Source organism: Stegostoma tigrinum, chromosome 36 (genome assembly GCF_030684315.1).
Source record: "Stegostoma tigrinum isolate sSteTig4 chromosome 36, sSteTig4.hap1, whole genome shotgun sequence".
Taxonomy (NCBI): domain Eukaryota; kingdom Metazoa; phylum Chordata; class Chondrichthyes; order Orectolobiformes; family Stegostomatidae; genus Stegostoma; species Stegostoma tigrinum.
In genome coordinates, this window is record NC_081389.1 from 22,388,274 (window position 1) to 22,414,649 (window position 26,376).

Here is a 26,376-nt window from a genome sequence, read left to right on the forward strand (position 1 = left end):
GTGTCTGACCAATTTAATAAAATTTTTTGAGGCAGTCTTGAGCACATGGATGGGAACCAGAAGATGTGTTTAGGTTCCCTACAGTGTGGGAACAGGCCCTTCAGCCCAACAAGTCCACACCACCCCTTGCAGCATCCCACCCAGACCCATCCCCCTATAACCCAGACACCCCTGAACACGATGGGCAATTTAGCATAGTCAATCTACCTAGCCTGCACATCTTTGGATTGTTGGAAGAAACCCACGCAGACACGGGGAGAATGTGCAAACTCCACACAGACAGTTGCCTGAGGTTGCAGTGCTAGCCACTGTGCTGCCCCACGTTGTATTTGGACTTCCAGAAGGCATTCAACAAGATGGTCATAAGAGTCCAGAATGGAGGTAACATTTTGATATGGATAGAGAATTTGCTAATGGGTGGGAAACAGAGTGGAAGTATGGAGTTCCTTTTCAACCAGCGACCATTGGGGCTCCACAGGGATCAGTGCTCAGGCTGCAACTGTGTACAATATATGTAAATAACTTGGAAGAAAGAGGCAAATGTACTGCACATGACAGAATTAGGTGCAAAGTAAGTTGCTAGAGGGAAATGTACAGTTTACAGGCAAAAGATGGGAAATGGAATATAAATGTGAGAAAATGTAAAGAGGTCCACTTTGGACAGAAGAACAAAAGAACAGCGTATTATTTAAATGGACAAACGCTGCAGCAAGCTGCAAACAAGGGGACTTGAAGATACTTATATATGAAACTGGCCCTTATTTCAAGGGGTGTAGGAGTGTAAGAGTAGGAAAGTCTTACTGCAACTGTAAAATGTGCTGGTGAGACCACATCTGGAGCAGTTTTGGTCCCCTTATTTAAGGAAAGATATCATTTCATTGGAGAATCTGCAGAGAATGTGCACTAGGGAATGGTTTCCAGTATGGAGGGATTGTATTACGAGAAAAGGTTAAGTAGGTTTGGATTTTACTCACTGTAGTTTAGATAGGGTAAATGTTGAGAGGATGTTGCCACTCATGTCTAGGACCAGAAGGCACAGTCTCAGAATAAAGGGCCACCAATTTAAGACTATGATGAGGAATTTCTTCTCTCAGGGGGTCAAGTGTTTTTGGAGTTCCTTGCCACAGAAAGCTGTGTATCCTTAAGGCTATAGATAGATTTTTGATCAGTAGGGGAATGAAGGGTTACAGAGAAAGGGCAGGAAAATGGACATGAGGAATGTTGGATCAGCCATAATCCTATTGAATGGTGGAGCAGGCATGAGGGGCAAAATGGCCTACACCGGTTCTGATTTCTTATGGTCATTCTGCCAAAGGCCCACAATATTTTCCTCATCAAGTATGTATCTAACTCATTTTTGAAAGTTACCATTGAATCTGCTTCAACAACCTTGACTCAAAGTGCAAAGATCTGAGGCACCAGCATGACAATGAAGCATTAATGAACTCCAGAAAATGTCTATTTACTGTGCTGCACAAGAGAAGAAACTAAGTAATAAACTTGAAGATAGATGTCTGACAGCTAGCAAGTAAGGACAGAAAAAACACTAGGTTTGGAGCTTAACAAGCCTAGTTTTTTTTCACACAATACATATCTCTGTCACTTCTCATCCAGCAAGATAACCTTAAGAAAAAGGAACCAGAGCAGCTTGTTTTTGTCCCTTGGGTCTGCTCCACCATTCAATAAGATCATGGCTGATCCACATTCCTCACATCAACTTCAGTGAAGATAGATAAGTGCACCCCCCCCAGGATAACACTCAACACTGGAGAACCCCTGCGTCCTCAGCCTCCTACTATACTCCATGTACACTCACGACTGTGTAGCCAAACTCTGAACAAACACCATCTGCAGGTTTGCTAACGACACCACACGGTAAGACGGACACCTAACAATGACAAGTCAGCATACAGAAAGAAGATAGAGGGCTTGGTGATGTGGTGTAATAAGAACAACCTCTCTGTCAATGTCGGCAAAATTAAAGAATTAATCACTGACTTCAGAAAGAAAGGAGAACATGCCCCCATCTACATTAACATCCTGGGAGTGATGATAACTAACAACTGGTCCTGGACTTCCGACATAGATGCAACAGTCCAGAAGGCACAACAATGCCTCTTCTTCCTCAGCCGGCTCAGGAAATTTGGAATGTCCATAAGGTCCCTCACCAACTTCTACAGATGCCCTCTGAAAGCACACTGTCTGGGTACATATGGCATGGTACAGCAACTGCTCTGCCCAGCACCAAAAGAAACTACAGAAGGTGGTGTACACAGCCCAAATCATCATGGAAGCCAACCTTCCATCCATGGATTCCATTTACATAGATCGCTGCCACAGAAAGGCTGCCAACATCATCAAAGACCCTTCGCACCCTGGTAATGCTCTCCTACAACCTCTTCTGAAGATACAGGAGCTTGAACATATGCACCAGCAGGTTCAGCAACAGCTTCTTCTCATCTGTTATTAGACTGACGAATGGATTCATTAACTTCAAATTATGCTGACCTTGCTAACGTTGATCTTGTCTAGCACACACCCTGTGCGATGTAACCCATATACCTCTAAGTTTTCACCTTATGAGCTGCCTACACTGCTAATAAACAAAGCTTTTTACTGTACTTAGGTACACATAACAATGATAAATCAAATAAAATCAGAGTGAGACAAACGCAAATACCCTGAACAAGGCATCCTGAGAATTTCCCTCAGATTGTATAACACTGGTCCAATCCTGGAGGACAGTGTTTCAGCCTTCTGACCTTGGTCAGTCACATACCTAAACATATTAATGGATAAAGAATCAAAGAGTAAATGCAGATTATCACTTTGCATGCTTTGTCTGTTCAACTTAAATACACAACATCTGTACACTTCTGTGAAAGAAAGGCTTTACTGATGATAAAAAGAGGAAGGAGGCAGAGCTCAGATATTTGCAGCAGACACTGAATATAATCTCAGGGAATTCTTTAGCAGTAGGCTGAGCTAGTGCCAATTAAATCTACACCCGTGTCAGAATACCTATTGTAAATTCTAATATCTGATGAAAGGATGAAAAAAATAGCATCAAACTTTGGGTTGTCTAGTAAGATCAGCATCATGGTCAAAACTAGAAGGAAGTGTTGGAGTACAAGCTAGGTAAAAGGAGCCCACAGGCCATCATCTTTGACACACTTCATCCATAAAAGTCAATGACTGATTCCATCAACCTTCTTTACAAGTGATTGCAGAAAAGTTATAACTTTTTAAAATGAGTCAAATTAAAATGAAAAAGTGTTAATTTAATTTTAAATTTCAAACATCCGATTGTTAGGTGCACGGTATAAGAGACTTCATTTTAATATTTTGTTAAAAGTTATACATTTAATAGAGTTCAAACAGTGTTTACAAACTGGAAAAGTGCTACAGGAAGCAGGTAAAGACAAGGTGATCAGATAGGTTTTTCTGAAGATGGACACAAGTGCCGGGTTGGAGGGCTGGATAATAAAGAAAAGTAGACCAGAGTTAAGATGTTTTGGCAATTTACATGTGAAATTGAGCAAGTCTGATCTATATGTGCTGCTTGCTGCAACAACAGGAAATGATAAGTTAATAAGGTCTCCAACTTATTGCTGTCCTAATCAGTTGCTTCCTTCTCATATCACTCGTTGTTCTGCTCCCAGTGGTTTTAGCTTTGGCAAGACTTTCTCTTCCTGAAGTCATGTGAGCACACTAGCTCCTCCAATACTTTGTCCATTGTGGGTACTCTCTCAAACATCAAGTCTAAAATTGTGCACAAACTAATTTATCACAGAAGCAACCAGAGTCCTGCTCACAGATACCTACACGTGTATATTCCCAATACAGGTCAATGGACAAATGAGCAGCAACAAAAAGCCCATTTTGTCCCAATCCTAACCCACGGGAATGCCAATTAATGCTGCAAATAACTTAACAACAATTGACAATCAAAAAGCAAACCAACTTAATATAGTTCAGTGCTTGGTTGCTCATTATGCCACTGCGCTGATTTTTGACATGATCTGAATCATACATATTTCAGTGAGTGACAGAACACAATTCATCCAAGGCTCAAAATGCTTCCTGTTGTGCAAACACAAAAGTGTTCCATGTTCCACAAACAACATCAAGAACAGAAAGACGGTTTCGTACAAAGTACTCAACAAGTCTTGGAAGATCAGAACTATTAGACTGTCCGTGGCCAAGTTGCCCATAGTTACCTGGAAAATATGAACAATCTGTAAACAAACCTGTGAAAATAATACACTTGTATCCACACAAGAAAGTCACAAAGGACGTCAATTGAATTGTTTGTAAAACACAGTAACTGTAAATAGGAGAATGTATCAGCTGTGTTTTACAAAAGCAGCATCCAACAACTTATCACCAAGATGAATATATAATTAGTCTGTTCGACACTGTAATGGTTGTGGTGAAAGACACACGAAGAGCTTTTAGAGTGTTATGGTATCTTGAACATCTGTCAGAACAGAAATGGATTTGAAGGATGGCACCTATAACAATATTCAACACTACATGGTTGGCAAGTTAAGAGCCCAAACTCTCAACCTTCTAGTGCAAAAAACAACCAGCTAAATAAAGATCAAATCACCAATAAGATTAATACTCACCCCAACCCCAAGTGAAGAGTTTACCTTCCCCTGGAAAACAGGGAAAATGACATGGTTAAAATCAACACTGAAGTAACATCAAAAATAATTTGGAGATTTATGGATAGCAGGTTACATTCAGATCAGTTGTTGAATTGCAGACAGCAGGCTTGAGAGGCCAAGTGGTGCAAAGACCACTTATTTTTGAGAACTGTGAACTAAAAAATGGGAAAAGATGCCAGTTTGAACCAAGGAAATTGTAGAAGATGATGTCTGCAGTTTTAAAAATGTGTTACTGTAACACATTGTAACTTCTATCCACAATGTTACCTTATTCAAGCAGGGAAGGAGAATTCTAGACAAAATTGCACTGTCTATTTGCATTCAAGGCAGTTTTGCCTAGACAGCCTTTTGATGTATTTTTCCCAATCATGATCAATTGTTCTGGGCTCAGGAAGACTCAGCATAGTAACAACCATTTAATTGGTTCCTGGGCATATGACCATAGCTTGTGTGTGAGATTAATACCAAAAGCTTCTAGCTTGTAAAGAGAAAGCACCCATATCTCTTTCTCGCCCTCCTGTGTAATGAACGGACAGGAAATCTCCTGATATCTGCTCTCATTATTTCCCTGCAGAAGCTCTCTGCAAATTCCTTTGTTGAGAAGAAAACGAGGGAAAAAAACATGTTGAGGCACCGATAGGGTGAATCCTCAGGTAATGACAGACCGAGGATCAGTGTATCCACAACCCTATGTCATTAGCAAAGAATCAAACAGAATCAAAAGAAAACATGTCATTGATGTCTGCGATTTCAGCTGGTGCCAGAAATGCGTTTCAGACTTTTTACCCCCACTCAACCCTTAATACTGGTGCTTTCTCTTAGCTCATTGTGTGTCTATCTGTGTGTACATGGGCACTTTAAAAAAAGGCTGAGTTTAAGTTAGAGTTATAAATTAGCAATTCGTGTTTCTTTCTGGCCATTAGTTCAAAATGGTTCAATTTAAAGAAAATGGTTATTTACTTGTTAATAATTAAAACCTGGTGTGTATATTTTTAAAACTTGAATCAGTGATGTAGATGCAGTTGGACAATTCCATGGTTTAATCAAATTTCCATTAGTGTATGACTCCAGGAAGAGAATCATAGAATCCCTACAGTGTGGAAACAAGCCATTTGGTCCAACAAGTCCATACCAACACTGTGAAAGGCATGCCACCCAGACTCAAACCCCTACCCTATCCACTGGCTAATCCACCTAACCTCCACATCCCTGGATACTAAGGGCAATTTAGCACGGCCAATACACCTGACCTGAACACCTCTGCACTGTGGGAGGAAACCAGAGCACCCGGAGGAAACCCACACAGACACAGGGAGAATATGCAAACTCCACACAGACAGTTGCCCGAGGGTGGAACCGAATCCAGGTCCATGGCACTGTGAGGCAGTAGTGCGAACCACTGAGCCACCGTGTCTTGATTTTCAGTATCTTACCCCAGTGAACTGTGAATAAGGCCTACTCCTGCTCCTAATTCATATGAAACTTTGAGAGTCTTTGAGACACTTCAATGTTAAAATCAATATTATTGACACATATGAAGGTTGAAAGTTAGATCACACTTTACCAAGTCTGTAATTAAAATTTCAATTGTAAGTTCAAGTTCAAAGGCTCTTTAGTGATAGCATTAAAGTTCTCAATAAATACTGCCACCACATCATGAAATAAATGAAATAAATCACTTATAATTTTAAGAACAGGCTAATCTTCACTGATTTATTCCACAGGCAGTGTATTCAAATAATAAGACCCAAGAGCTTTATTGAAATTGCTATGACAGTTTACTACAGATTCAAAGTGCTAGAGGGACATGGTAATGTCTCAAATATTAATCCAGATTTATTGAATTAGTCTTGTTTCGTAGTTCTAGCTCATTCTTCTCCTTTTTAGTTTTTAGCCCTCCTTCTTGGAGTAGATTTCTTGCTCACTACCAATGGTGTGTGAAACTGAAATCAGCTTGTTATCTTCAAATCAATAATGTGGTAAATAGATTATTATACATCATGCTTACTAGGTGATCCAAATTTCAGTCATGAGTGATAACAGGTAACCTTCAGAGTTAACCACCTCATTTAGGCAGCATGGAAAGAGACAGACTCCCCCAATGTTAAAATTCCACATTACCACAGCATTAAAGTGATTTGTTTTATAATGGAGTTTAGTGATTATATCCTGTGAAACTCTCAAAACAAAATCCATTTTCTTTAAGCCAATTTATCGGCCAAAAATACTACTGGCACTCAGTGCCAATTGTTACTTACTGGTGACGGCCGCACTATGTCGTGACCCACAGCTGACCTTGCTGACCTCTAACTCCTCCGGTAAATCCAGCAATGCAGGAAAGGCTTGAATTGAGATGAAGACATTAGAATCACCCAGACCTGTTATCTTATTTGCTGATTTTATAACCGTGTTGTTTGCTTCACTCAAGGATGGTGAGACTGTGTGAAAGATTAAAAATCAAAGATTAAGTTTAACATTAATATTTAAACATCAGCTAACCCTGAGAAACAAAGTAGCTGTTTTATGAAAAGCTAACATGAAAAATGATGGCCATAAAATGAATCATATCAAAAGAAGTCATAGTGCTCGACCTGTCCCATTTCTATGCTTGGGCAAATGTTGCAACGACACAAGGATCACTAGTATGTACTTGCTCTGAATAACTTCAACACTATTCTACACATGCTAATTTCTTACATTTGTTAATATTGTAACTTTGCAGGGTGGTTTTTCCAAGGACAACATTCTGTAGAGACAGGCTGAGAACTCAGTGAGCGTCAAAAAGACTGGCATGATCACAAATGTAATGGGAGCTTTTGGCTCAAGACAGTGAAATCACCATTCTTGAACAATTTAGTGACTTTCAATGGCTCGAGTGTTTGATTGCCTCTAACGTTTGACTTACTTTTGGAGGCAATACTGTAATACCAAGGGGCAAGGCGGAATCTGAGATAGTAGCACATTGTTGAAGCATTCAGACATTTGGACATGGATGACTTGGCTAATTAATAGAGCAGCCAGTTGAGCCACACCATCGAAAAAAAATCTGTACGGGGAGGTGATGGCCTAGTGGTATTATCGTTGGATATAACATTTTGGGGACCCAGGTTCAAATTCCGCCACAATAGATGATGGAATTTGAATTCAATAAATATCTGGAATTAAGAATTTAATGATGACCGTGAATCTATTGTCGAATGTTGGGAAAAACCCATCTGGTCCACTAATGCCCTTTAGGGAAGGAAACTGCCATCCTTACCTAGTCTGGCATACATGTGACTCCAGACCCACAGAAATGTGGTTGACTTTTAACTGCCTGTGGGCAATTAGGGATGGGCAATAAATGCTGCCTGGCCAGAGATGCCCTCATCCCGTGACTGAATAAAGAAAACAAAAATTCAAGGCTGAGATAGATTTTTAATTAGTAAAGGAATGGAGGATCTCGGGAATAAGACTGGAAAGTGAAGTTGAGGATTTTCAGATAAGCCCTAAGGGAATGGCAGAACACGCTTGATGGGCCGAATGGCTTACTGTTGCTCCTATGTCTTAATGGTCATACTGACCAGAGAGGTTTCAGAATTGACAGTCACTAATCAGAGTTAGCTACGTTTGAATTCAAGCATTTTTCTCTCCCAATCAAGGAATTCTGCTTGACAATGTACATTCTACCAGATCAGAACACAGGAACAGGAGATGGCCATTCAGCCCATCAAATACACCATGGCTGATCATCCGTCTCAATGCCACTTCCCCGTACTCTGTCTGTATTCCATGATCTAATTAATTGTCCAAAATCCAGCAATTTCTGTTTTGAAAATGCTCAATTATTGAGCTTCCACAGTGCTCTGGGGTACAGAATGCCAAAGATTCACCACCCTTTGTGTCAAGAACTTCCTCATTTCAGTCTTAAATAGTCTACCCTTATTCTGAGATTATGCTTACTGGTTTTACACTCCGCAGCCAGGAGAAACATTTTATCAACATCCCTGTGACGCCTTGTAAGAATTTTCAAAGTGTCCATGTGATCACCTCTCATTCTTCAAAACTCTACAGCATAGAAACTCTATCTTTCCTCACAGGACAATCCTACAATCCCAGGGATTAGTTTGTTTATTCTTTGTTGCACTCTCTCTATGGCAAGTATATGTTTCCTTACGTAAGGAGTTACTGCTGTCCTCTACTGTGTAAATTCAATGCATCGACCAATCAGAATCAACCTATTTGGGTTAAATGTTAAAACGAGGCCCTGAGTGTCATTGTTAACTGGTGCATTTGCCATAGCACCAAGTCTACCAGAGTTGATTTGCCAACCAATCATTAAAGTGATCCAGCCAGTCTTTGGATTATACATAAAACAAACAGTCATCCTTAGGTTGCACTACACAACAGTATTTATCAAGTGTGTAAAACATCAATGTAGAGAGAGAATATGTAGCATAGTAAGAGCAAATCTTGCAACTCAATTTTTGTCGAAAATATTCTTACTTTTCGGAGGTACACAATAATTCTCATCTTACCCTCTCCCGAGAGTCTCTTTTGCTGAGGGGTCTTCCGATGCTTTTCCTCTGAGCATGACTTCGCAGGTAGTCCCAACTGTCCAGACTCATTCCACCCCCAAACATAAAGATCTCCCGATACTAAAGGGATTTAAAAAAAACATAATGTCAAATAATGGCAAGTTATAAATAAATATATTGATAAACCAGATTTACATATTTAAGTATATGCCAATGGCAGATAAGGGTAAACATCTCGACTTTTAGACCAAGCGGAGGTTCAGAATCTATTGTATCCGCTGTTCCTGATGTGGTCTCCTCTACATCGGGGAGACCAAGCGGAGGCTCGGAGACCACTTTGTGGAGCACCTGTGCTCGATTCGTGACAGACAACGCCTCCCATTCGTGAACTACTTCAACACCCGCTCCCACTCCCTGTAATGACATGTCCATCCTGGACCTCCTCCAGTGTCACAAAGATGCCACCCAGAAACTGGAGGAAAAGCACCTCATATTCCACCTTGGAAGCCTACAACCGAATATGGCTGTAGGCTTCCAAGGTGGAATATGAGGTGGACTTTACCAGTTCAAAAGCTCCCCACCCATGACCTCATCCCAAGACTAGAACCCCCTTCATCCCGGCCTCCTTGGCCTGTCCGTCTTCTTTCCTGCCTATCTGCCCCTTCCTCCTCACTGACCAACACCCATCCCCACTTCCTACCTACACGCACCTTTACAAGCTTCATCCCCACCTCCTTGACCTGTCCGTCTTCTCTTCCACCTATCCACTTCACTATCCACCTTCTATCACTGCTCCCCCTCTCTATTTATTTGAGTCCCTTTCCCCTCCCCCATTCCTGAAGAAGGCTCCAGACCTGAAACGTCAGCTTTCCTGCTCCTCTGATGCTGCCTGGCCTGCTGTGTTCATCCAGCTCCACACCTTGTTATCTCAGACTCCAGCATCAGCAGTTCCTACTATCTGAGTAGATTTTTTAACAGTTGTGCTTTAGATTCCTGTAGTTTCTCAGTTATCGAGAGAGCCCTAAACAACTATGGTACCCAACTGTCATTCCTAAACAATTTACTTTAGAAACTGCTATTATTGGATAAATACATAGCGTTGTACTGGCGTATATGGAACAGAAAGTCTCCTGTTTGATTCATGCTCTGTTCCAAATTAGCTGATCCAAATAAAGACAGATGGATCTGAGAGAAAAAGATCTTAATACTACTGCTGGAAATGGCCATCCCTGGACAATGAGGTAAGGACAGGATCTGGTGCAACTGATATGGTTTCTCTAGTTGAATATTCAGCTACCACAGACTCACATAAAGGTCACATGAATGAGGTACCAGGGGTATGTAATGATCCAGCATGTCTCAGTATCAGCACAGGCAAAGGAGGAGAAACCCAGAGGGAAAGTTGTTTTGACACAATCTTGTAGATGTGACATTCAGTTTCAGACATAAAGGCAATGAAGGATAAAGCAGGGGCCAAATTCAACAACCAGAGTCTTCTATTTATAGGTGATCAAATAAATTCCCAGTTCAAGTCTACTATCTGAACACAATTAGACACTTGGTTACTATACCATCAACAGCACGGTCTGCCATCAGTGCATAGAGATGTACACCTTATCAGCAGGCAACAGTGAGAACATTGACATAGTACTCCTATGTATAGGAATAGAAACCGCACTACTGTTTGTCTCCAGTACTACAAAATACCAGTGTTAGGGAAGGGTGTGTTGGAGGAAGTTCAGGTGTCTATACATACATTGTGAATTAAGATGTTACTGCAGCAACAACCTTACCACTTGAACACACAGAATGCCAGCCTCCTGCTGCTATTTCAGCCATTGCCAAACCATGTAGTGCCTCCACAATACGTGGTTCTGTTTCATCTTCAACACCACCATGTCCCAACTGACCATGCCTGCAAAAATATCATTATGGTGAAAAACAAGCATTGTTTGGATATTTTCAACAACCTTCAAAGTTCTTTCCCAAAGTAAATCTCCCAAGAGATTTCACAGATAAAAAACAATCAACAATAGGAGTGACACAATAGCAGAAAAGGGTGATACTGATGATACTTTCAAAGATGGGAAATCTGGAATGATGGATGTATTTAGCAAATAGGTTGAAATAGCTGTATGTTTACAGGAGGAGATGTATTCTCAATTACATTTACTATACAATGCTGTCAATGGTATGTTAATAAAGATCACAGCACCTATAGAGATGTCAAATCAGCAACAATCACAAGCATTTTCCAAATTGAAAGCAGCTCAGTTTTCAATTCCTCCCCAAATATTCTCTTTCCTATATGCTGAAGATTCTGCTGTACTTTTCTAGTGATGCTCACGTGTCTGTATAATTAATGCCAGCAGGTTATTTATGCTTGAAATTTTATTATGGCCAAGTCCAATGCTGTCAAAGCATGTTCAATTTCTGTAAGGTTCAGTGGATATTAAACAGCATTTGGAACACTGGCTGGTACTTTTCACATGGCTCAAGGGCAATCATTCAGTGGTCATGTCTAATTAGGCTGGTTGTGATCAATCAACTCAGCAGAAACAAGCAACCAAACTAGACCTTCTGGTTGTCGTGGCTTTCATTTTCTTGATGGACTATCAAGAATGCTCATTTTGTTGATTTCATTTAATTAGTTAATTGTATTTTAGGTGCATAATTATTGGATGGCTAAATTTAAACTTGTACCAGTAAAAGCCACATTTCTTAATCCAAGACCAAATTGCAACTTTCACATTATTGCTGCTGTGATCAGGAGTATATTACCACAAGTTAGGACAAAATGTACCAGGTCAAATATCAAACAATGTAAAAATCATTAGTGTACAGGATATTATAATTAAATACGATAACAAAGATGTTATCATGTATAACAAAGAATGAAATAATGGGTTGAAAACTGAAGCAGAATTGATTAAAGATAAAATCAACATTAATATTAATATGGGAGAAATTATTCAATGCTCTGAGCTATTTTCAGAATATCTAAGCACTACCACTGAATTTAAAGCAAAATTAGAGACTCTAATTTCCAACACAACAACATGTAATTATGTAGTTATATAATATTACAAAAGTCAGAAACTGACATGATACTATATAAGGAATCATTTTAATTTGCATCAGCTTGTTATGGTCACTAATGACAAATGGGAATTCTATCATCACTTCAAATTTAGGCAAAAAAGAAGTGTTTTAACCCACAAGAGTAATAGACTGATCCCTTAAGGCTAGGTACAAAAATACATTTTAATTACCAACTTCTTGGTTGCTACTGAATCCTTTTAACAACTATTTATATTGAGTCTAAAATCAAGAAAATTGGCCAATGATATACCAGTATATAGATAGCTACAAAGTAAGGCTTACCTTCCTGAGCCCCAGGAATACACTGTAAAACCAGTGCTTAGGAGGACTGCATGCTCACTGCCAAGTGCCAGCTTTCTTGTACAAAGTTGTGGTGCTAATGGTTTGTAAAATGGAAGAGTTGTTGTGACATAACCATCAGGGATCAGTGGAAGTGCTTAGAGGGGGAAAACAGAGGGAGAAAATAAGTGTTTTACCTTGGCATTCCCTGGTAATTAGAAAAACTACACAAAGTGACAAAAACATACAGCCCCACTGAGTTACTAAATTCATTTGGATGAAAAATAGGTGTTATTAATGGTCTCTGTGACCCTGGGCCAGACTGCAGTAACTCAGCCCAAGTTGCCATTCCTCATCACTAATCAGCTCTTTCGATTTGCAACACAAACTGGAAATATATAGGTCCATCTGCAACAGTAAAAGAAGGTTAATGTATTCATAATTAATTTTCTAGCAGACATGCTGCAATTTTACAGCAGGTTTAGGTTCTCCTCTTGCTTCCTAATTTAGGAAGAGTAACTCAAGGTATAGGACCCCCACCATCTTGGCACAAAATCAGGGGCTGTCAGGTCCTGTGATCCGTTATTAATCTCTGCAAGTATTTAACAAGCAAGCGACATCAGGTTGAATTCTCTCTGAGGTGTTACGATGCATAAATCAATTGCACATCTTGAATAATGAGAGGAGAGCACAAAGTCATCTCCTACTGATTTAAACTGCAGTTAGTACATTACCAAGATTCACTCCCAATTAATTCCTTCCATTTTCTCATGGCAGAAGAGATAACACTACAGCATGAACTGTGTTACGACATTTGCACAGAGGAATCAAATTCACTGTACAGCGTGTTTATACGGCTGCTTTACTGAGATAATAAGCAAGTGAATATCCTTTCAACTATTACCAATTCAGTTTAACTGTTGCTCTCAGCAATGGGATTTTGCGTTGGCTGTCGTATAAAGCACTCAACTTACCTCTACAGGAATTATTATCACAACACATTAGCTCTGAATGAAAGAACTGTTTTTCCAATTCAATCAGAAATCATTCATTTAGTTTTAGATACAAGTACACAATAAATGAATTAGCTAATTCAGTTGGTGTAACAATTGTTGTAGGACAATATTATTCATTATCAAAGTCAAGAACTACAATCTTACCAAATGACTCAAGGGCTGCACCGACCAATGTGCTATTACAAATGACGCGTTGAATTTCGCATGTGATTTTCTAGTTCATGTCAGTTAATGTCAGTCCACAGGCTTCCCCACACAAAGGGACAGAAAACAAACTTAACTCAAAATACACATTGTCACTTTAATAGGGGCATTCTCATTTGTCATACAGACACTAGGACAGGTCTAAGATGTCCTGCTGGTAATGTCTTAGATTCTACTCTTTTAAGCTGAAAGTAAAACTCCCTCTACATGGTCCCAAAACACTCCCAGTACAGGATCAGATACAAAGTAAAGCTCTCTCTACTCTTTTAAACACAAAGTACATGTCCTCAACACTGTCTACATCAAACACTCCCAGTACAAGATACGTGTTAGATTCTTAGATTCTCAGCTTGAGCTGCACAGTAGACTTTCAATGGTCTTAAACTGAAGCTAAAAAAACAAAAAGCAGCAAATCTTCTGAATGCCACACTGTAAGCACCACAGCTACATTGACACTTATTTATTATTAATACTGCATTGAAACAAATTTGAAATGTTATGAAAGCATGAACCAGCAGCATCTAATTCCAAAACAAAACACCCAACCCACTTCAATCTCTCTATGATATGTATGTGGAGAGAAACCTACTTGAATACCCTTTGATACTCGGGAAATTGTGAAAAATTGACAAGAGTCTCTGACTTCAAAGTTTGATTAACTCAGTTATAGTAATCAGCAGCACAGTTCCACACACTTGTAAGTTCGATCCCATCTCTGCTGACTGTATTGGTCTCAGTTGGTAAGGTTATTACAAGTGACTTGAATTATACTACCTGCAAGACGTGGCAAGAAATAGGCCCATGGAAAAAAAGCCAGAAGTCAAGTGCTCCAAACCCAGCTTCTACAGACTATATGCTAATAAGGAGCAATTCAGAACCACTACTGACACTGAGGCATGTGGGTCAGTACTAGAGGACCACTTGTACTTATCTTAAAATATACAGCAAGGAAATACCCCAATGGGGCAGAAAATACATGGATATAAAAAGCAAAAGAAAGCAGTAAAAGCAGGTGAAAAGCTTGCACTGTATTTAAGTTACCAACCTGTACACTGCTTTTCCCCTTCCTTCAGTTGCTTCACCCAAATCAAGTCACCCTTGACCTCTCCAGTAGAAAGGTTTTGGATATCCCTGCATTCCACTCTGTCCTGCCATAACATGAACAAGTATTTTTCAGAGGACAGGATGTCCACGCAACCCTGATTGGCTTGGTTGCTAATGCACATTTGTTGCCAAGGGCGACCATCAACAAAGCCGAACACATAAATAGATCCATCATCTGAAACAAAACTGAAACGAGTTAATGAAATGGAACTTTTTCTTTGGATTTATTCTGATCTGCAAGAAGAGTAAAATGGACCACAAAATCATTCAACGGTATTAAACTGTAAATATGATCTTTTTTCCCCCCTCTTTTCCTTAAGAGCACGGATCCAACCATCACTTCAATACATTTCCAATGGGCCAAGCTTCGACTGAATAGAAGTATTGCTCATTTGCAAGTGTAATGGGCCAAGATGCAGAAAACAGTATAATGAAACAAAGATAACAAAGTGAGAAGCTGGATGAACACAGCAGGCCAAGCAGCATCTTAGGAGCACAAAAGCTGACGTTTCGGGCCTAGACCCGTCATCTGATGAAGGGTCTAGGCCCGAAATGTCAGCTTTTGTGCTCCTAAAATGCTGCTTGGTCTGCTGTGTTCATCCAGCTTCTCACTTTGTTATCTTGGATTCTCCAGCATCTGCAGTTCCCATTATTTCTGATACAATAATGAAACAAAGCATTGGCTAGCTTTAATAAACTTGATAGATATAGATTTTGTTTGATATGGAAATCATGGGATATGGAGTAACATCCCTCAGGAAGCACACAAAACTGTGGTATATTTGGGAAGATGTAGCCTTGAGAATCCTCAACACTGACTCCAGTCCCTATGAAATCTCATGGCACGACAACAAATACCAGGAAGATAACCTCATGATTGCCACCTATCACGCTCCCTTAGCCAATCAGTAACTCTTCCACCGCTTTATTTCAAAAAGGAATTATGTATAAAAATGGGGATTAAAAGCAAAATACTGCAGAAGGTGTAATGTCAACATGGTAACAAGGGCAGGCGCAAATTAGGCATGATCTTATGTAATGGTGAAGCAGGTTCAAGGGGCTGATTCTACTCCTAATTTGTATGTTCAGAATCAGCTGTTTTGCCTGAATATAACACTTGTCTTATGTATAGATACCTAAATCACTCCAAATGCAAACATTTTCCAATCTCCAACAATTTTTTAAAAATTCTGTTCAATTGTTTTGCCATTTTCCATGGGCTTGCCCATTTTGTTGAGAAACCTGCTGACTCAACTAAAGGATACACGCTCACTGTGTACATTCCACTTACACCTGGAACAGCTTCATCGCAAGACAGCCTCTTTACCACAGAGCCCCTCACCAGTGATTCCTTTCTCAGCATCAGCCTATATTCAAGGCTGAGACAGGCAAATGTTTAATCACTAATACAACCGAGGCTTATGTAGAAAAGGCAGGAAAAGTACAGTTGAGGATGATTAGATCAACCATGATCTCATTGAGTGATGGAGCAGACTTGATGGGTTGAATGGCCTCCTTGTTGCTCCCACATCTTGAAGTCCCTCATCTGAGATACCCTCCCACCTGAGAATTGCCACCTGAGTCATTCCCTACCTGACACAGTCTCCTCCCACCCCAAGACTCCATCCCTCCCACACCCCCGTGGTTCCACCCCTCCCCCCAAGACTCCACCCCTACCCTCACCTAGATGCTAGCCCTCCCCCCCAAGGCACCACCCTCCCCCTGAGACTCCACCCACCCCAGACTCTACCCCTCCCCACATCCCCCCCCGAGACTCGACCCCTCCCCCCAGACTCCACCACACCCCCTGAGACTCCACCCCTCCCCCAACTGAGGCTCGACCCCTCCCCCCACCGAGACTCCACCCCTCCCCAACAGAGGCTCGACCCCGCCCCCGAGTCTCGACCCCTCCCCCCGAGACTCCACCCCCCCGCCCCAAGCTCGGCCCTCTCCCTCCTTGAAGTCTCCAGGTCCTCACCTGCCAGGCAGGCAGTGTGACTCCAAGCGGGGCTCAGCTTCCTCAGGCAGGATCCGCCCGACGGCCACTGTCCGGCTTTCCCCAGGCTGTGGACGGTCACCGCGACGGGCCCCAGTACCTTCCCATCCCCCTCGCACTCCCTCCGGTTGACGACCTGCCCGAACTGATTAAACCCGAAGCCAAACCAGCGGCCCGGCATCGCCACCATTGCCAAAGAGGCTGGCGCCCACCAAATTCACGCAGCCCTAAACGCGCAGACTCAGAAACCACCGCGCAAAGACCGCACCCCCATCAGGCATAGCGAAACGACCGACCTCACTCCCAGAAGCCACTGCGCGATACCCATACAGTTGACAACTGCAAAAAGTGATTTTATTGCTGATTATTTATAGAATTGTAGCAGTACTTTGGTACAGGAAGGAATGTACATAGAAGTCGTGTATTGTGTTTTTTTTGCACTTTACAGCATAATAAACAAGACTTGTAAAAAGAGCGATAGGGATTTACATTTTGGTAAAATAGAAAAAAATGTTGAATTACATACAGAGCACAATCATCAAATTGAACCGAGATAACATATGAATTCTTATGATTACTTTAAAATATGCTGCCTCCTAAGGAGTGTTAATTTGGCCAATATATACAATGATAGTGATTTTTAAATTGCTGTGAAAACTAGTGAAAGGAGGGCGTGGTTTTGTGTCCTAACTCTGAGTCAAGAGGCCCAGGTTCAAGTTCCATCTGCTCGAAGGTGTCTATTATGCAATCCAACCCACCATCCATTGACTCTATCTATATTTCTCTCTGCCGTAGGAAGGCAGACAACATAATCAAAGACCCCTCCCACTCTCATTCTAATCTCTTCTAATCTCTTCCAACCTCTTCCATCAGGCAAAAGGTATAAAAGCTTAAACACACATACCAATAGATTCAAGAACAGCTTCTTCCTCCCAGTTATCACACTTCTGATGATATGATCTGCCCGTACAACAAGCAAAACCCTTCCCTGTACCTAGGTACATGTGACAATAGAAAAGCAAATCAAGTCAAATTCAAATAAAGGGCAAATGTTTAGGAGTTGCCACCTGGATGGATAGTTAATGATTTCTACACATCTTTAAGAAGGAGTTGCATTAATTCCACTCTGGAATACACACTATATTATCTAGAAATGTCTTTGTTGAGACCAGGTCCATACCATTTCATGGACCCATTTGGATTTGGATTGGATGGGGGAATGGACAAGAGGTCATGCAAGGGAAAAACAATTTAGCCCTGTTGGTTCATCCACTAGGCTTGTTGATGAACAAGCTGCTCTTGTCTGTCTGTTTCACATGCATCCCATCCTAAATATAAAAGACACTAGCCTGCAAATGACATTATCAACATCTCGCATGCCAATCTTTGAGTCGTTCTAGTTACCTGAACATAAAGCATCAAAACTAATGTGTTACATTAAAAACAAAGATTGATGGTGTGAAAAACAGTGAATGTGCAAGATGTACAGTGTTGATGAAGCTCATTTTGATAATTAAACAGATTAATCATTTCACCACATACAGGCAACTAGTTTATGGGAAGCTACTAAGTCCGCATTCACATAAAAAGATTAATATTCATGTGGAGCAGCTTCTGTTGTGAAATTCAGATACTGGCTCTCAGATGGACTCCAAAGATGAATCATAGTCTGAGTTCTTTTCACTAAGACTCTTGTTGAACTCCTCAGTGGGAATGCACAGTAGATATTCACATAGTGATTTGAAGTTCAAAGCCAGTATAATGAATGTTACAAGCTAAGCCAAATTGACAATGTGTAAAATATTCAGTGGATGTAATAAAAATGCAATGACCTAAACAAGAAATCTCTGAAAGGTGCTGCTCAAACTATCCCAGCTTCCCCAGCCAGACCAGAAGCAGGTCAAGGCCATGGTCTACAATAGCCTATGTAGTCAATTAGTTTGCTGACTGTCACTGACCCCATCTACAAAATCGATGGGGGAGTCATTGGGGCTACAGATCATAGGGTTCAACTATCCACAGGATGAGTAAAAGCTAACATCTGCTGCAGAGGTGAGCACAAGGAAAATATGATAAATATTCCGAACCATAACGGCTCTTTTTCCTGAAGGATTTTGACACTGAATTAAATTTCTTCAATACTTCATTATATATTAAAGGTGCTACATCTCGTTGGTACCCCTCACAATAAACTAGTGTAACTGAAAGATCCAACAGACTGCCATATATAAAAACATTGTGCAGAATTGTTTAACACCCAAACATTAGTAATCAACAGTGTTTCACAAAGTGAGAGTGTTCTTTGTCTGCAAGCTTGTTCATGTGTCTCTGGAAGGTCCTACATTTGCTTTCACTAAGGGCTGGTCTCCTCCTCAGTGGGTTTTATTAGTCCGTACTCCACTGCTCGTGTAAGACAATCCTGGGCAGCAGCTGACAACTTGCGTTTCTTTTCATCTCCATCCCTGCTCAAAACAGACAAGATTTCGAACATCTCCGTCTCCATGAGCAGAGCTGCAAGCTCCCGCTCTGCATTCATTAAGTTGAGAGTGATGACGAGCCCTCGGTGTTGCAGGTCAACATTTGAGCTCAGCACAAGTGCTTGAAGGATCTCCAACCAGTGGCTTGTCTGTTGCAGGGCAAGAAGGGGAGAGACAGGAAAGCACAAGGCTGTAATTTTCAGCTGCAGTGCAAGTTTGTGTCAAAAGGAACAGATTGGACAGAGTACAATACCATGGCACTTAAGTTTCCATCAATTATTCCTCATGAGTTTCACAGACACAAGCTGCTCTCATTACTATTTTCTGGATCAGAGTCTAGACATCAAGCAAGTTATTTGACAGTGGGAACCATTTAACACAGGTGTCACCACTCAAGTCAGTAGGTTCTAGGTTCAAATTCCACATGTAGAAGGGGTGTCCTTCAGATGAGGATTAACCTGCAGTTCTATCTTCTGAAAATGTCCCACTATACAATTTTGATTCCTGACCAACATTTATCCCTCAACATCACCAAAACAGATTATCTGGTCATTACCTCATTGGTCTCAGTGCGAGCTTGCTGTGTGGAAATACAAGTTTTCTTCACTGGAGTACATAGAACACAGAACAGTACAGCAGAGAACAGGCCCTTCAGCCCACGATGTTGTGCCAACCATTGATCCTCATGTATGCACCCTCAAATTTCTGTGACCATATGCATGTCCAGCAGTCTCTTAAATGACCCCAATGACCTTGCTTCCACAACTGCTGCTGGCAACACATTCCATGCTCTCACAACTCTCTGTGTAAAGAACCCGCCTCTGACATCCCCTCTACACTTTCCTCCAACCAGCTTAAAGCTATGACCCCTCGTGTTAGCCATTTCTGCCCTGGGAAATAGTCGCTGGCTATCAACTCTATCTACGCCTCTCATTATCTTGTATACCTCAATTAGATCCCCTCTCCTCCTCCTTTTCTCCAATGAAAAAAGTCCGAGCTCAGTCAACCTCTCTTCATAAGATAAGCCCTCCAGTCCAGGCAGCATCCTGGTAAACCTCCTCTGAACCCTCTCCAAAGCATCCACATCTTTCCTATAATAGGGCACCCAGAACTGGACGCAGTATTCCAAGTGCGGTCTAACCAAAGTTTTATAGAGCTGCAACAAGATCTCACGATTCTTAAACTCAATCCCCCTGTTAATGAAAGCCAAAACACCATATGCTTTCTTAACAACCCTGTCCACTTGGGTGGCCATTTTAAGAGATCTACGTATCTGCACACCAAGATCCCTCTGTTCCTCCACTCTGCCAAGAATCCTATCCTTAATCCTGTACTCAGCTTTCAAATTTAACCTTCCAAAATGCATCACCTCGCATTTATCCAGGTTGAACTCCATCTGCCACCTCTCAGCCCATCTCTGCATCCTGTCAATGTCCCGCTGCAGCCTACAACAGCCCTCTATACTGTCAAAGACACCTCCAACCTTTGTGTCGTCTGCAAACTTGCTGGCCCATCCTTCAATCCCCTCATCCAAGTCATTAATAAAAATTACAAACAGTAGAGGCCCAAGGACAGAGCCCTATGGAACACCACTCACCACTGATTTCCAGGCAGAATATTTTCCTTCAGCTTTTAAGCATAAGTCATTTGATAATGACCAAGGGCAATGATTTATCCTCTCCCCTGTTCTGTCTAGCCAAGGATACAGAGGCCAGTCAAAGCACCACAGTCAAGTGAGGTCAACTGACTTTCCACAAGCAAGAATGAAACCTGGAGACTACTGGCTCTTTGTATAAGGGACTGCACATTCACCACCATCATTGATGATCATAGGTTTCTATAATTGTGGTTTCCTAAACTCCATGTTTAAACCTACAAAGGCTGTTAACATAACACTGCATTCTGTCTGGAAAGCCAGTGATATCTGTACTGGCTTGGATTTCCATGGATGTGAAATATTCTCAGCACAACCAAAAATTGAAATTTAAAAACCCATTTCTTGTCATAAAAAGCCAAATATTGTTGAATTCTCACTTCCTGAACTAGTATCAGTTGCCACTCACTATCAATTTGTGACAGTATTGGAAGAGCCCAGATCTGATCACCAAATTCTCTTTTATTTGACTTTGTAAATGTTTATTCTCAACTTTTCTAATCAATACTTGTACCCTCACTTGTTTTCAGAAGAAAAGCTTGCATTACTGAACATCAAAGGTCCAATCTCTAACCTTTGCTGTTAACAAATGGGGGAGGTAACGACCTAATGGTATTATTGCTAGATTGTAAACTCAGAAACCCAGATAACGTTTTGAGGACCCTGGTTCAAATCATGCCACAGCAGATGGTGGAATTTGAATTCAATAAATATCTAGAATTAAGGATCTAATGGTGACTATGAATATATTGTCGATTGTCGGAAAAGCCCATCTGGTTCACTAATGTCCTTTAGGGAAGGAAATTGTCATCCTAGTCCAGTCTGATCTAACTGTGACTCCAGACCAGCAATGTGGTTGACTCTTAACTGCCCTCTGGACAATTAGGGATGGGCAATAAATGCTGCCTATCCAGTGACACCTTCATCCTGTGAATGCACTGGAGGGTGGTAGCAATAGGAAGTACAATTAGCCCTTATATTAGTTCCCAATGGGGAACTGAATTAGTGACGACAACTAGGAGTCACATTTTTGACCACTAATCAGAACTCCCTGCTGAAATGTGAGGTCAGCTGACAATAAATTTAGGTTCTTTCCTGACAGCTTCCTTTGTCGGATATCTTGCTGACAGATATGGTCTAGGCTCACAGGCGAAGAATGCCATGTGGGCAGAATAATGTGGATGTGCGTAGGTGTGGGAAAAGAGAAAGAGAGTGAGCACAGAAGTATCTGCTTCACAGCACCCCTGGGAATAGCAAGATTTCTAGCAGTATGGATGATGCAAGAAGGTAAGGAATGAGTAAGATGGAACGAGGGCAACTGCCAAGAATAGTACATTGAAGACCCAGAGTACAGCAGGGTGTGTAGTTACTCACCACCTGCGTCATTTTGGTGCAGAGTTTTGGCTGCAGTGACGTTAAGAAGGCTACAGCGCCGGCGGCTGCACACCTCAACTTCTCATCATCTTCACCACTGTACAACACCAGCAGTTTCAGACGATCTGTCCCTTCGGCCGAGAACAGATTCTGTACCTGAAACAAAATCCAAACAAAAAGAAACGATGAAAGCTCTGAAAATTACTTTTCCTTCCCAACGAACCTATAATCCAAAGGAACAATCTCTTTTTGGCTAGTCACTTTTTCAATGTATTTTCTCATTGGAAAACATTTGTTTGCGTTAGAGGTCTTTGTATGCCACCATGTGACTATTACAAGCATAAGACACAGAGTGTCAGCAGAAATCTGACCCATTGCCCAAACACAGAGGTTTCCTACATTAGTATTGGACAGTCATCGTGACCAGACTTCTGAGCTGGTTCTTCTCACACAGCTGCTGCCCCACTCGAGTTAGCAAAAAACCTGCGGATTGTATCTTGTTCTTTCTTGATGTGGTATAAAGCATACCCTATCTGAAAGTACATCGACCCACGCCGAAGATCATAATGCAGTGAAGTTTAAAGAAAGCAGCACTAACACACCTCCTCACTCAGGACCATGTTGCACATACACTCAGTAGCTGCCAGTCGGATCATCTCATGGTCTTCAAACATGTAACTCTCAATCATTGGAATGGCTTTTTCCTTAATAATCTTCTGCCTAAAAGAAGTCAAGAGATCAATCAGTTAATTAGTGCCAGCCTTGACCCAGCAAACAGCACTGTCACCAGAGTTAGCAAGTTGTTGAGGCAAAACCCACTCTAGTATTTTGGCTGCAAGTCTTGGCATCCACTGCAGCATGTTTCTGAGGGACTGCTATCTGTTTAGGCTTTGGGGAATTCCTCTGAATGCGAAGTTTAATTTGCTTAATGTATTAAATTTAATTTTACTTAGCACTTGCACACACTCAGCCTTCTGAAGTTCCTCAGCACTGGCAGCTCTGCTTACTTAAGACTGACAAACGTGAAATTTTAGCATGTTTCATGACGTAAAGACATTCTTACAAGCACATTACAGCTGACCAAATACTTTTGACATGTGGTCTCTTTACCACGAGAAAAGTTTGGTGCTAGGAAAGAATACAAAGGAAAGCAAACAGAAGGAACAGATTCAAAGGAAATAGAGTTGTTTCCTTTCTATGATTTTAAACAAATTGATCAGATGAAATAGTTCTCAAGGGGGACTGTAACAAAAATCACTAACAGTTAATAGGAACTTATTTAAGATGAATGGAAATTCACTAGATTTAAAATGACATTGTCAGGAGTGATAATGCACCCAGCCCCTGCGGTACCCACTAATCTCTAAAGGCCTTTGTCGTGCCAGTGAACACTGCATGCTCCCTCTCAACAGACACCCGAGCGCAGACGTAACTGTGAGAAAGTAGCTATTACAAGGCCCAGGCCCCTCCATAACTTCTGCCTGGTCCTTGTAATGGCTACTTTGTCCCAACCAAAGAGGAGAACCATGAGAAGGCCCTGTGACCGTCCATCCCTCTCTACACAGGGTGCCCACAAATCGAGAGAGTGGGGCTGAAGTCCAACTAAAAATTTAGAAATTCAATTAACTACACAGAGGCTGCAAATGAAAACATTCAGCATTAATGTGTAAAACTGTTTCTTCTGCGACAAAAACGACCTGACCTGGCACCCAATGTATTGATGCACCTTTTGTTGCATGGGACTGCTGCACGTAGCACTTTCCACTTCAGATTGCTGGACCTCTTTGTGGAGGGCCCTCCATTGGGCATTTCCACCAATGGAGGGTAAAACATTACGCCTGTATCTGAGCAGTGGACAAAGGTGAGGAAGTGGAGAGTATGCAGCAGCTGTCCATACAGGAAATGCCTCGATACTGTTCTGAAGGGCATGGGGGGAATTTCTCTAACATGGCTCAAATTGTGGGGTGCCACACTCCAGAGGAAGGTCCAGTTCATGGGGCCAATGTCAAGTTTCAGACAGACAGGGGTCAGTTCATTCGGCAAGCTTGGGCCACTTTGATTTTCCATGAGGTGTCAGGGCTGAGTACGTCAGACACAACATTCCGGACATCTCAGGCTGCATGCTTGATGCTGACCAACATCCTCTGAGCCAACAATGCAGGTGAGATCCAGCCCTTTCTATAAGGAGAAATCAAGGTAACCTAATTAAAGATTGAAATACTTGACAAACTGGGAAATGATTTACCAGGGGTGAAGAAACCTTTTCATCTAGTCGGGAAGAGAGCAAGAGTTACTAATAAGGTTGCTGATTTATTAACTTGCGTTTATCCAACTGAACCACTGGAGAAACTCCTCCCCGAACACAGTCTCACCCTTTCACTCAATCACTTACCGCAGTCTCTCACTAATACCGGCCAAATTGGTTAATGCCATCAGTGACTCAAAGTTCTGCAACCCAGTACGGTCAAGATGTAAAAGGCTGACCAACGGTCGGATTACCTCATAAACCTAAGAAAATAAACAGCAAAAGCAGAATGGTTAATCAGTCACCACCTATAACACATCAACAATGTGCCACACCTCTGACCCGAGCAGCACGTCCCCTACCATGCCACTGTGGTATTTGAGATCAACCACCCTTGGACCTTTGAATGACAGTGATTTAGGGACAGATCTGAGCTGTGGACCCATGTTCACTAGTAACTATATTAAGACTATCCAAATCCATTTTACAATGAATCTTCGCAGTGTGCAGACAGAGGCGTCCATCCCCTTAATCAGGACTGAATTTGATCCCAGTTCCCATGGAGAAAGGCCAGTTCTTGTCCATTAGACCATCATTTTTTAAATGAATCAACAATATTTGAAATTTCTTGCTGAATATTTAGATGCAGAAAATAAGGCTATTTTAAAAATTGTGAAATTAATGCAATACTAAAAAAAATCCTAAGGTCCTGCACAGAAATCCCCAGACTCACCCTCTCTCCAGGGAAGGCAATCTCGGGATTTGAGGTGATTGTTATCTTTGCCAAAGCCTGGGCTGCCTTGGTCTTGCCAACTTCTGTGCCTTCTGATGCCAGAGGAATCAGAGCCTACAGGATAGGTAGTAGTAATAAGTTACGGTGTTAAACGTGCTTATTCGAAGTCCAATGATTCAAATTGGACACCAATCATGGCAACAGCTGCCAAATATAGAAGTTACATTTCCCTCACAAGACATTCTATTCCAGAAACCAGTTGGTGAAAGATAGAACTGGAGCCAATCTTCACAAATTTTCTTTTATCTGCTTACAAAGTAGATTACTACATGGATACAGCTACTAACTCAACAACCATTGTCTTAGTCTGCGTCTATTTAGAAGAACTCAAATGAATCCCAGGTTAGTGCCCATGACCTGCATAAAATTGAACATAAAGATACAATTAACAATAAGATACATTGAGGAGCTATTTCCCTTTAGGACTTCTAAATAAAGAACCATACAAGATAGTGATCAATAAATCCATTGGGGAACTCAGGAGAAACCTCTCTATCCAGAGAGGGGTCAGGAAGAAGCAACTGTTATCATAGCCAATAGTTGAGGTGAATAGTATAGCTGTTATTAATTAATTAAATGCTGCTTAAAAATGGAAGACAAAGGAGAAGGAGAAAGGGGTAAAATGAAGACGATAGGGAGGAGGTTATTGCAGAGTATAAACGTTAGCCTGGACTAGCTGGGCTGAAGTGCCTGTTTCTGTGCTTTATATTCTATGAAAATCTATGCGGGTGTGTTTGTTGAGAGTCAGTGGATCAAGTTGACTATGATGGCCTTCACTTCATGGTATACTGCCAAACAGAATGGTACTGGAATGAAAAACATCATCATATTCTAGTGTTAGACAATAATTTCAGAAAAAGAAATACTGTTCTCTGACAACCTTATTGCCTTTCATTGTTATCACTAGTTCATATCCTACAACTGTTATATGCAGTGATAATG

The 26,376-nt window shown here is 41.3% G+C and overlaps 2 protein-coding genes across 6 annotated transcripts in view; both read right to left on the minus strand.

The window, feature by feature from the left end:
* LOC125446706 (RCC1 domain-containing protein 1-like) overlaps nucleotides 1-17,144 on the minus strand; it is a 24,913-nt gene extending 7,769 nt beyond the window's left edge. For 2 of the 5 annotated variants that reach the window (XM_048520430.2, XM_048520429.2), the window contains exons 1-7: nucleotides 16,874-17,144; nucleotides 14,837-15,070; nucleotides 12,575-12,728; nucleotides 10,984-11,105; nucleotides 9,191-9,310; nucleotides 6,932-7,111; nucleotides 4,632-4,661 (exon numbers count right to left, since the gene is read on the minus strand). In XM_048520430.2, coding sequence (XP_048376387.1) covers nucleotides 4,632-4,661; nucleotides 6,932-7,111; nucleotides 9,191-9,310; nucleotides 10,984-11,105; nucleotides 12,575-12,728; nucleotides 14,837-15,070; nucleotides 16,874-17,081 — 1,048 coding nt within the window. In that variant the 5' untranslated portion in view covers nucleotides 17,082-17,144. Of the gene's footprint in view, nucleotides 1-160; nucleotides 4,221-4,631; nucleotides 4,662-6,931; nucleotides 7,112-9,190; nucleotides 9,311-10,983; nucleotides 11,106-12,574; nucleotides 12,729-14,836; nucleotides 15,071-16,873 lie in introns of those variants that run through there. The other 3 variants (XM_048520431.2, XM_048520432.2, XM_048520434.2) reach the window with 3 other exon arrangements.
* An 87-nt stretch (nucleotides 17,145-17,231) lies between these two features.
* LOC125446705 (protein unc-45 homolog A-like) overlaps nucleotides 17,232-26,376 on the minus strand; it is a 30,946-nt gene continuing 21,801 nt past the window's right edge. Inside the window, exons 16-20 of the mRNA XM_048520428.2 lie at nucleotides 25,375-25,488; nucleotides 24,789-24,904; nucleotides 22,999-23,116; nucleotides 22,397-22,552; nucleotides 17,232-19,517 (exon numbers count right to left, since the gene is read on the minus strand). Of these exons, the coding sequence (XP_048376385.1) occupies nucleotides 19,245-19,517; nucleotides 22,397-22,552; nucleotides 22,999-23,116; nucleotides 24,789-24,904; nucleotides 25,375-25,488 (777 nt within the window). The 3' untranslated portion in view covers nucleotides 17,232-19,244. The remainder of the gene's footprint in view (nucleotides 19,518-22,396; nucleotides 22,553-22,998; nucleotides 23,117-24,788; nucleotides 24,905-25,374; nucleotides 25,489-26,376) is intronic.